The 12,761-nt window shown below is 40.0% G+C and overlaps 1 protein-coding gene across 1 annotated transcript in view; it reads left to right on the forward strand.

Moving 5' to 3' along the window:
- LOC126175053 (serine/threonine-protein phosphatase rdgC) overlaps window positions 1–12,761 on the forward strand; it is a 1,927,531-nt gene that overhangs the window by 979,579 nt on the left and 935,191 nt on the right. The window contains exon 4 of the mRNA XM_049921565.1: window positions 216–343. Within this exon, the coding sequence (XP_049777522.1) occupies window positions 216–343 (128 nt within the window). The remainder of the gene's footprint in view (window positions 1–215; window positions 344–12,761) is intronic.

Consider the following 12,761-nt stretch of genomic DNA (forward strand, 5'->3'; position numbering starts at 1 on the left):
TCTGAGCACTATGGGAGTTAACTGCTGAGGTCATCAGTCCCCTAGAACTTAGAACTAGTTAAACCTAACTAACCTAAGGACATCACACACATCCATGCCCGAGGCAGGATTCGAAACTACTGTTACTGTTGTGTGTGTGTGTGTGTGTGTGTGTGTGTGTGTGTGTGTTGGCGAATAATTTTGTTTACTGCACAGGGATCTTTCGCTTGTTGCAGCTATGAAGGCGGCGATCCTGATCCAGCGCTGGTACCGCCGCTACCTGGCGCGCATGGAGGTCCGCCGCCGCTACACGTGGACCATCTTTCAGAGCATAGAGTACGCTGGTGAGCAGGACCAGGTGAAGGTGAGTGAGAGCGCACTACCCATTAACTGAGCGGCTGCCGATCTCTCGTGTATAATCACCAGCCGCTGCTCTACAGAGGTTAGATTAAATGTGGCAAGGGGATATTCTTTAGACGGAGGAGGCACAATTTACTCTGTTGGGAGCCGTGAATGGACAGAACTATCGCATACGGGATTGCACTCCGCATACGTTGTGAAGGAACACCCACTGCACTCAGTTTATGTGACTGTGTCCTGTAGTTTAGTATCCAGATCAGTCGTAAAACATTTTATCTGACACAGGAATATCTGCGTCTGGCTCACTCATTTTAACAGAATTTTTTAATTTTTTACCAACTGTGGCCGCCATGAGTTGCAGTTCATCTTTTTCTTTGTAAGTAGGTACACTATATAGAAAGAAGAAATAGACTGAAGAGCCAAAGAAACAGGTACATCTGCCTAATGCCGTGTAGGGCTCTCGCAAGCAGGCAGAAGTGTCGCAACATGACGTGGCATGGACTCGACTAGTGTCTGAAGTAGTGCTGGACGGAACTGACATCCATGAATCCTGCAGAGCAGTCATAAATCCGTAAGAGTACGAGGGGGTTGAGATCTCTTCTGAACAGCGCGTTGCAAGGCATCCCAAATATGCTCAATAATGTTCATGTCTAGGGAGTCTGGTGATCAGCGAAGGTGTTTAAACTGAGAGAAGTGTTCCTGGAGCCACTCTGTAGCAATTTTGGACGTGTGGTGTGTCGCATTGTCCTGCTGGAATTGCCTAAGCTGGTTTTAGGGCACTTAACTACAGTGGTCATTAGCGGGAATTGCCTAAGTCCGTCGGAATATGTAATGGACATGAATGGGTTTAAGTGATCAGACAGGATGCTTACGTACATATCATCTGTCAGAGCAGTATCTAGACGTATCAGGGGTCCCCTATCACTCCTACTACACATGCCATACACCATTACAGAGCCTCCACCAGCTTCAACAGTCCCCTGCTGACAAGCAGGGTCCTTGTATTCATGAGGTTGTCTCCATACCTATACACGTCCATCCACTCGATAGAATTTGAAACGAAACTCGTTCGACCAGGCAACATGTTTCCAGTTATCAACAATCCAATGTCGATGTTGACGGACCCAGCCGAGGCGTAAAGCTTTGTGTCGTTTAGTCTTCAGGGGTACACAAGAGGTCCTTCGGCTCTGAAGTCCCATATCGATGATTATACATTGAATGGTTCGCACTCTGAAATTTTTGATGGCCCAGCATTCAAATCTGCAGCAATTTTCTGAAGGGTCGCGCTGAACGATTCTCTTCAGGCGTTGTTGGTCCCGATCTTGGAGGATCTTTTTCCAGCCCTAGCGATGTCGGAGATTTGATGTTTTATCGGATTCTTGATATTCACGGTACACTCGTGAAATGGTCGTACGGGAAAAACCCCACTTCTTCGCTATCTCGGAGATGCTGTGTCCCATTGCTCGTGCGCCGACTGTAACACCACATTAAAGCTCACTTATATCTTGATAACGTGCCATTGTAGGAGCAGTAACCGATCAACCAACACTTGTGTTATATAGGCGTTGCCGACTTCAGTGTATATATCACATGTAATACGTAAATAAATTTCACATGCATTTAGTATGTTTCCCATTTGTTTCTTCCGCGTTCCTAGCGAATTTCATCATAGAGTTTCCATCTGAATTCTGGGAAACTCAGTTCTGCCAGTAAGTGATTGCCGTTTCAAAAAAAAAGTCCTGCTTCTGGCAAATGTCTGATATTACACTGTCTTATACCATTTGTCCGTTGCAAATGACGTTAAATGTGTCTGTGCTATTGAGTTGTGTCGCATGATGTTTGACGCCGAAACACGCATTTAACAATGCAAATGAGAGACAGATTGTGCTTTATACTTTTCACGTATTCGAAGTAAACTAATTAGAGGGAAACAATCAACATTTTAGGATGTTTCTACACTACAACCCTTTTCTTCGACATCCCCGCAACTAGTGGTAGCAGGCGTATCTTACACAGTTTTGTTACACAAATAATGAGTCACGTGTATATACAATTTGGTCGAAGTTGCTCCTGGCGTTTCTAGTTTGTTGGTTGGTTGATTGGGGGAGGGTACCAAACAACGAGGTCATCGTTCCCATAGAATTAGGAAAGGATGGTCAAGGAAGTCGGCCGTACTCTTTCAAAGGAACCGTCCCAGCACTGGTGTTCCTGAGTTATGCTTTCATGTCACGCATTTTCACTACAAGGACTCAGCCATACGGGTCCTATGGGTGTCTTACTGTCACAGAAAAGTTCTATAAACGCGAAGTGATACATGTGCTAATTCTGCTATAAATTACTTCAGGCATTACAGAGATGTCCTCATGTGTCACTGTCTTTCCGTCTCCCCTCTCCCTTTCCTGCAACGATAGGGGTGAATCCTCACCATGACCGTCACCAGCAGGTCTAGTGAGCCTGAAAAATTTAGATTAGATACTTATATCAGTCGTTATCGAATATTTTTACGTGACACGTCTTCTCATCCCCAACCACATGTGTGGTTGTGGCTCTTTACACCGACAATATGTTCAGACAAATAATTATACAAGTAATGACTATGTACACACAAATTTTGATTCAGACTGATACAGATATTCCTGAGTTAAGTTTCTATGTTACCCGCCTGTCACCCCCACCCCTGTGCGTGAACGGTGGTTCTTATCCCCATAAAATCCTTTGCCCACATGAGCACTACAACTCAAAGTTTCATAGTGATTGGGTGAAAGGTGGAGGAGCGTGTAGAAGGCGAGCAAAGAAATATTCAATTATATGTACCAGATTTATAGCCTGGCGTTGATTTTTGACCTGCTTCCTACTCACTCATCGATTCCTTAAAGAGTCGAACTCCTGAGCTATGTATCGTACAATGATATACCTTTGCAGGCACAATCAGAGCAATATGTGGATACTTTCTGCAAAAGGTTTTACGAGTAGAGTTGACCGTCTTGCCTGATGCATAAATTCTACTGCTTGAACATGAAAAAGGTACACATTCGTCGACTATGCTATCTGGCATATGTTTGGGTCCTCTTACTCTTTCCGAAGCTTGCTAGTGGTCGGATGATGATCATCAAAGACTGAAACCGGCTACCAAGAATAACATATTTTCGGATCAACACTGATTACTTTATTAAAACTGAATTTAGTTGGTTGATTTCCACTGTGTCATCAAGAAACGTTAAACATAAATTTAATTCTCGTAGAGTATGTTTTTGATCTTAGGTATTTAGTGTGTATTTATGAGCGTGGCTTCTATTACCCTAATGTGTAATTTATGTTTACATATCCACTTTATGAGGGTTTTGGGCCCTTGTGCACGACAAGAATTCTCGCTGTGTACCGAGCCGGCGGATTCTACGGGTTTGTAGCGATACAGTGTGGCTTATGAGAGCGTTCCCACGGGACGTCAATGCAAAACATGTCGTAGCATATCTGCTTGTCCACGATCTGCTACTTCGTCGGGTGCTGAGAGTCTCATTAGTCGCGCCTGAGCCGTTGTACGAGCTAGCTGTCAGTTTTCCCGATGAGTGCTGAAATCTGTATTGATTGTGAAGCATTGACTGTGTTTGTGGAGGAACGACCAGTGTTCTGGGATAAGACAACCGTAGCTTGTAAAGATGTAAGAGCACAGCATATTTATTTTATTTACTGTTTAGTAACATTCAGGCACGTTCTCTGTATAGTTACTGTGTTTTTCACATTATTCTGGAATCGGCGCACTTTAGGCGAACTTATTCTGCCACGGAATTTTTCAGGATTCAGAAACAAAGTAATTAGCTAACTGATTTCTGATGGTATTCGCTGACACAGCATCTCGTACCGCTTGTGAACGCTGGGGTTCTCGTAGTTCAGAGTCGACATCTATAGCCGTATCAGCCCACGTAGTATCAAGTCCTTCTTCTTTAAGGACGAAATTCTATAAAACAGGAGACGACTTCGCTGTTTCACTACGTCAGTCGCAAAATCGGTGGAGACTATTAAAGGTCAGCGAAAACCCCTTCATTTATTGGCCATTATGCCGAATGGGCATTCCGCAACTCGTCTTGCTTTACTTAAGCGATAGTTAAAAGTACGCTTATTGAGATCAATTCTCCCTCACTATAGGGACTCATTAAATTCTTATGCAATGCAAACGTTTCGTTTTCTACCTATACATAAGGCAATTCCCCGAAAAATTCGGGAGCAACCTAGGAGGACGTATATTTAGTGTGTCCCTATACAGCCTTTCCATAAAGAATTTTTTTTCAGTAAACTTCAGTCACGGTCTCTATCATAAGCACCAACATTCACAAAAATAAAACTTCGGGACTAATGAATAGTAACTTTTGTAACTGAAAAATATTGAACTATTTTCTTCTGGTTTCATAATCCTGATGTGTTTACCATCAATGGCCTCTATACAGTTTGGAAAATTTGCAGTAATTTAAAACTGACACGCTCTATTGGTCCAGTCACAACGCTCAAGATTGGGCATATGTGTCCTATACAATAACAACCACATCTTCATGTAGACCTCACGTACAATTCTGCTAATGGTTTTTATTCCCAGTCTGAAACAGTAATGGAGTTCGGTGAAACTGTTTCCTGTTTCAAGGTACCTGAAATAAGAAAAACAATACCTTTTTGATTCTATTCAGGTTTCATTATCTTTTCAGGAAAGATGGTAATAAAAATGGGCCAATATAAGAGATAATTGGATGAAATGTCGTAAAAAATTAAACGGATAGATCAGGAGCGGTTCTGGAGCGAACAAGAAGCGGAAACAGATGTTTTGTTACCAGCTACAATTTATATTAAAAATAGCAGATAGACGAGAACGTTGCCTGATAATAGTGACAACTAAACCCTGCCGATATGCGGACTAAAAGATATTGTCAACAACGTCTAGATAACGCGCAGAAAACAGGAGAGCTACGAATGATTTAGACAGGTAAGTGATGAGCATCTTTCATGCATCTATTGAGCAGTGTCAAAGTATGTCTTTATTTACAGGTATTGGACGAATTCTGGAAAAACTTATTGATGAGGATATCGTAATTTCAAATAAAAAGTCATGAAACTTATTAAAAGAGTTGTGTCAGAACAACAAAACAATACCATATATCAGCAATCTCCCAACGTTTCCTGGAATCATGCGTCACATGAACATCGATCTTCCGCGGTACATCATCGTACTAATCATCACGGCGTAATCAACATAACTATTCGGTGTGCGCTCCTGCGAATAACTGAAGTCTAAACTGCAACCAATGAAGACTCGTATTAGGAACTGTATGCAAGTCCTGCTTCTACATTATCTAATGTTTCAGAGACGTTCGATTTCTGAAAAAACGAACAGTGATATTTCACCTTAATGTGTATAAGATAATTTTATTCACTGACTTTCAATTTGGTGTAAAAACATTTTTTTTTGTAAATTATGGTGTTCCTTTTTGCACAGAAAATAAATATTTCCTGATAAGTAAATTTCAGTTTCGAATGTTGGTGTCTTCGTGCTGCAAATGAGGTCGTAGAACTGATAATTTGTCATACGTTGTTTTTGATATTCTGAATAAATTAAAATGCTTTGTGTCGTCCTCTCGTAATTTTTCATATAGTGTATTGAAGGTACCGTATTTAAATCGGTATTGTAACACAGTATGCACCTAATATGTACTACACAGACGTTGTTTTCTTTAAAAGAAGATAATAGAGCACAACGAAAGTGCTAACATCCATATTATCCATCCCACCATTCCCTTGCGCAAACACGACCGCAGTATTTCCGGCGCGCCTGCCGTCTCTGCTTTTCTACCGGCCGTCAGAAATGCCGGTATGGCGAAAATTCTTGACGTGGACAAGCGCCGTTTTAAAATGATGTATTCTGCTTCTGAGCACTTAATATTGATTTTAGCCACTATGTTGTACGTTGTTATCCGCCTCCCGAAAGACGGCATTTACTCTTCGTTTGAACTATTATACAGCTACACCTCTGTTGTGTCTTCAACCATGTCATCGATGTAGATGTCTCTTGCTTACTGAAATAACTGAACGTGAGGGGGTGTATAACAGAGGCAAAAGAAGTTATCCAACGATAGGACTGAAACTTTCAATTTCTGCATAAGTACAATGTTTCCGTAATGTATTCTATTATTGTATTCTTTATATCGTACTGATATTCCAGATATAGAAAAGAGCATTTCATTCACTGCTATGTAGTGTCATCAATATTGTTAATTATGGACTTCGCTAATAATGAACTTATGGATGCCACATATTTTTCTACTGAACTTATTCGTGTTTTAGGAATACGGAATGGTACTATGAGTAATTGTCATCTGCTGTGTATGTAGTGGCAAGAATTTGTCATCAATTACATTAGCGCATGACAAATATTATTTCTCTTACGACTTAATTTCGTACATCAGGTTATCCATGTTTATATTCTCAAATACGTTACAATATTATATCTCATCGTAATATCGTTGTTAAAACTATGGCGGCGGTGGTAGTCTTTGAATGACATACGGCAACACAACTCAGTTTAATCTCATCTGTGTCGTACTATGGATCAGTGCATAAGCGTCGCATCATGTCGTTGCCATAACTGATTGCTGAAAGAACGATTTGGTTATTTGTTTATTCTTCTGAATAGTCGTGGTTTGTCAAAATAATTGTGTACACGATTGATTAGATTCCCAACTATGGTCATTTGTCACAATTACGATGTAACATTTATCGGTTTAGATTTTTTATTTTTGACACTGCGTGATTTGCACAAACGAATGTTTTGAATTAACTTGATTCTGTACACGTAATCATATGTTTTCATATTGTTGTTAACAAACTTTGTAAGTAGTTAAACTGTAATGATATCATTGTGTGTAATTCCATACGCCTACCAGCTGAAGGTGCAGCAACAAAAATAAAGGTTGCTAACTCAACCAGTTGTGGAACCATTTTATCATTGAAAACTTCCATAACGGCTAACATCCCCGAAGGAACAAATTGTAACCAGTAGATTGCTGCCAATAGTTTTAAATTTTATATTTATATTTAAAAGATCGAGATTCCCATTTCAACAGCCAATTACATTTCTAACTGGAAATATAAACAAGATTTTGTTAAAAGTATCACGTTACTCTGCTAGAAAATCGTAATCGTACTAGAATTTTCTGTAGGGTATTACTCCTTCTTGATTACGTAACTCACTATGTCTTAAAAATTTGATAATTACCTCAAAAATATTTTCTGAAGATAGATTACGGCTTTGCTGTAAAGGTCAGTATATTTCATTCGTATGTCCTAAGTACTTATTTCTGTATTACTAATATAAGTAAGTGTGTAGGAAACATTCGAAAACAACCGTCAAATTGTCCGGTAGAACGGCCTAAGACTAAATGGAAATGGTCCTCGACTTCCTGCTTTGGAACTTAATTGTGGCACCACGGCAACTTTACGATGGATGTTATGTTGGGTCGCACTGTTTACGAGGTGTGTTCAAAAAACAGCCGAACTTTATTTTTTTAACTTTGTTACTAATTTTACAGATTATTTGTCCTTTTCCCGTTTCCAACTTTTAAATCTAGAAATTTTTGCTAGTGCGTTCACGACAGGGACACTTATAGTTACACGCAGCAGTAGCGTCCGCCGCTCGTGGTCTCGCGGTAGCGTTCTCGCTTCCCGAGCACGGGGTCCCGGGTTCGATTCCCGGCGGGGTCAGGAATTTTCACCTGCCTCGAGATGACTGGGTGTTTGTGTTGTCCTCATCATTTCATCATCATCCAGGAAAGTGGCGAAATTGGACTGAGCAAAGGTTGGGAAATTGTACGGGCGCTGATAACCACGCAGTTGAGCGCCCCACAAACCAAACATCATCATCATCATCACGCAGCAGTAGCATAGTGGATAGCAACATCTTAATATTCAAAACTGTGTTGCTGTCGGAATTTGGGGTATTTAGCAAAAGACACTTGTGACGGTTATAAATAATGGGATATCTTGTCCAAAAATGTTATACTATCATTTCACTTCATGTCTTCATACCCACACCATGTAATACTGAGTGAACGCTCAGCTCGCCATGACGGGCCAAAAGTGAATCTAATTTGGAGATTAAGATGTGCAAGTGGCGGAGCGATAGTTCATGTGGGAATTGGGGCGAGTGGGGAGAACGTACACTGCTGACACGTGGTAGGTGTTGGAACAATTCCTTTCTGAAGGTCGCCAAGGGCTGTGCAATGAAGCGACTGAAGAAAGATCGACTGTTTTGTTTAGGCAATACACTATAACGTTTCACATCACCCAAGATAGCAAACAACGCCGAAACTGCCGCCACGACAAGAAAACTATGTAACTTCACGCGAACAACATCTTACCCACAGAATGTAGTGTTTACCGAAGTCATAGTTTTCCATCTTTCACGTGTCTGCTGTATTAAAAGATGATTCTTAAGCTTTAACAGGAAACACTTTCATATTTTGGATTTGAAGAACTGGTATTTTGTCGTGTAAAAGTTATTGGATACAGCTTCCTCCTTTTATGCAAAAACACTTTTTTCTTTTTACCCAAACATGTCTCAGCACCTCTGACCCATCATCAGTCGGTTATGTTTACTGAAAACGTGATTTTACATTAGATGGCTTTGCAGGACCATATGTATCGTGTCCTGCACCGATAGCTTGTCATAGTATGCTGTGACTGATCCTCCTCCTTTTGCGTTCTGAGGGGACTGAATACATATATTCATTTACTTTGGGCAGTTTCGGTTGTATAAACGCCTTTTCACTTCGCGAAACTCGGTATGCACACGCAAAAAAGTAAGTATCAGTCACTGAAAAACATGACAAGCTATCAGTGCACGAACCCTGCGGATGGTCCTGCACAACCATATAATGTTAAAGCGCGTTTTTAGTAAACAAAACCCACTGATGATGGCACAGAGGTGCTGAAACACGTAAGGGTAAAATGGAAAAACAGCGTTTTGCGTAAGAGACGAAATACCCTTTATTAACTGCAGAAATTCACAGTGGACAGAAACAGTAACTGAAACATCGTCCCCGATCATTAGACATAAGAGACATAAAGTTTTCTGGCGTGATACCAGATGTGGGCGAAACTTCATCGTGTGTGATTGTAGGGCAGCGTCCCTGAGGGAGGGGGGCGTATGGAGTAAGCGTCACAGAACGTCGGCAGTGCGAAGCGTCCTCGCTGGACTCGGTGAGTTCCGTTAGATGGACTTGGAAGTTAGCCGTTTCCTGGCCCAGAATTTCGACAGTAACTAAACTGCACTGTACTGGTACTGGAACTAACTCAAACTGTCCTGCTGAAGGCTGTGCCTGGCCTTATGTACCCAGCAGCCGGAAGGAGGTTTGCGTCCACCTGATGCGCGGACGGTTTTTGTTCTGTGATAGCAGCACCGCCAGGCTTCCTAGTGCGCGCGCTGTTCGGAAGCGTGGTTGGTATCCCCCGGTCAAGCCAGGAACAAACGGCGTGTGAGCATGCTGTTTGCATACAGCACCGTATCGTGGCATATGATCTCCGTTTTGAATGAATACACAATGGCCGGAGGAAAGACGAGTGCAGGCGACGGATAGGCAACCGCGCATGGTGGATTTAGCAGACTGGTAGCAGGCATATGCTGCCTACGGCCTATTGACAATACACACACAATGTTTCCCCTAGCGTTCGGCAATAAATCTGCGATTGATCAAGACGTTGCTGTATTCGATTAAATTTTTTTCAGTAGGCCTATTTCGGCTTGATTGCATCTTCATGTTATATGCGGAAATACATAGTTTGTTACGATATTTCCGATTTTGAAGTAGAAATTTGAACGTATTATAGAAATATGCTTTCCTATGTGCATCAGGAGGTCTTGATGTCCTTATGATATCGCTGTCTTAGTTACTGTCACTAATGCATGTTTGTTTCTTTGGTGTTGATGTTGAACTGTAGCTAGAGCTTTTCCAATTATGAAATTGTATTTCATAATGAATTTACATGACAGCTGTATTGACAGTTGAATCAGCGATAGCCGGCCGCTGTGGCCGAGCGGTTCTAGGGGCTTCAGTTTGGAACCACACGGCCGCTACGGTCGCAGTTTCGAATCCTGCCTCGGGCAGGGATGTGTGTGATGTCCTTAGGTTAGTTAGGTTTGAGTAGTTCTAAGTTCTAGGGGACTGATGACCTCATATGTTAAGTCCGATAATGCTCAGAGCCATTTGAACCATTTTTGAATCAGCTATATTATATGGTTAAAGCTGTTTGTTTCTATGATATTCTGTAGGTCACATATTTGTTCTTACCAGTTACATTATTTCTTATATGATTCGCGTTTATGTGGTTCAAAGCTCTTATGTAATTTAATCCTATTGGTTTTTTGGGATTGGTTATGCCAGATAGTATTGTAGAGCTCAATGTTATTTTATTCTCAAACGTATGCTTTCCAGTTGTTATTTTTTAATTTCATGGTAGCATGAACTCTGACATGTTTCTAGATTTTGTTTTTTACTCATCTTCTGGTTGGGAGGATAATTTCAATAAAATATTCTCCGTGATGTTTGTATTTCAAATTGATCTGTTCATTTAGAATTTCTTGAGGGTAATTTTGTGTGTGTGAATATATTTCGATTTCTTCAGGAATATTCTTTAGTGATTGTTTTTAGACAATATGTAAAACCTCGACAGCCCGTTCTATATCGTCAACTGTGTGACGTTCTCTGTTTAAGTTGTGGAAGAAAGTTGATGGGTTCTTGCCACTCTCTCTGATGTGTTATCGGTATCGAATGTTGAAGTAGAATAAAATATCACTGGGGAATCGTCATAGACCTCGCTCAATAAAATACTCTCTCGGATAATCATTTGTAAAATAAGTAAATAAATAAATAAATAAATAAATAAATATATATATATATATATATATATATATATATATATATATATACACACACATCATATGATTAAATTACTCATCTGCGTAGAACCACATAAACATGAACCGTATGAACAATAATATAGTTGGTAATAACAAAGATATGACCTACGGAATACCATAGAAACTAACAACTTGTAATCATACAACATCAATGACTAAACTGTCAATACAGCTTTCAAGTGATGTCATTATGAAATGAACTTTTATAATTGAAAAACTTTAGAAATAACTATTCCTGCTACAGTTTAACATCTACTATAACTCCACCAACATAAAAGAAGCAAACTTATACATTATGACAGTAACTGAGACAGAGATATCATATTGATACCAAGACCACCTGATGCATGTAGCAAAGCATAATTGTATAATACGTTATATTATCTACCTCCAAATCTGAAATATTGTACTAAACTGTATATTTTACAGATAACTCGAAGATAGCAATCACGCTGAAATAGGCCTACTCTAATAAAAAATATAATCGAACACAGCCTTGGCCATAATATTTAATGTCCTTGTATAACATATATTTTGGAGCAGGCCCAGATGAGTACCAAAACTACGCATTACAATTATGATAATCAGTAAATAAATGTTTAAAATGTTACCTTTTGCTACACCATGCTCATAAAATAGACGAAATCTCTTCACATAATAAACAAAACAGAGAACATAATACAAAACAAAGTTCGGAAGGATTTCAAATTGTTGCAGGTGAATATCAAAATATCCTTATTTGTATCAGAGATATTTCAAAATACTAGTAAACTGTGGCGAAAACAGTTGATTATGTTCTAGTGACTGCAGCTTAACTATATTTTTCTCAAGTGGAGACATATCAAAATCACTCAACAGAACTAGATCGGAATATATTCTCACAAGGTTCCTCCAACCTCTAAAGCCATATACCTGTATGTCAGCCGTTTGTACTTGTGCCATTGAGCCTTTTGGAATCACCCAATGAACAAGTTTCTTGTCATTGTGTGTGGTGGTCAAAACGTTTGTCTCCACACCGACCTTTCCATTGTTTTAAAAGAAACTAATGTTAAATTTCGACTGAGATCTCGAGACTGTTTTTGAAGCCCGAACAGGTCAAATTATATTTGAAAGACGTTTTCTTCCTCAGTGATGGGTAAGAATCAGTACTGCTGTTAGTTAATTTACGGCTGTTGTTGTGAAAAAACGATACAGAGCAACATATCTGAAGACGAGGAACTTATTCATCTGGTACTCCCAACTGGCTCGACAACACCGGTATAGTCGTGAGAAGTATATGGCTTTCGATGTTGGAAGAACTTTGTGAGAAATTTTTCAGGTCTAGATTCGGATATCAGTCTACACTTGAGGCATTTAAACTGAAATCACTAGTACATAATCAATTCTTTCTGGCAAGGCTTACTAATGTACTGGAGTATACTTGATACAAATCAGGATATTTGGAGGATCATCTGTGACAATTTGAAAT

Source organism: Schistocerca cancellata, chromosome 3 (assembly GCF_023864275.1).
Source record: "Schistocerca cancellata isolate TAMUIC-IGC-003103 chromosome 3, iqSchCanc2.1, whole genome shotgun sequence".
In the NCBI taxonomy this organism is placed as follows: domain Eukaryota; kingdom Metazoa; phylum Arthropoda; class Insecta; order Orthoptera; family Acrididae; genus Schistocerca; species Schistocerca cancellata.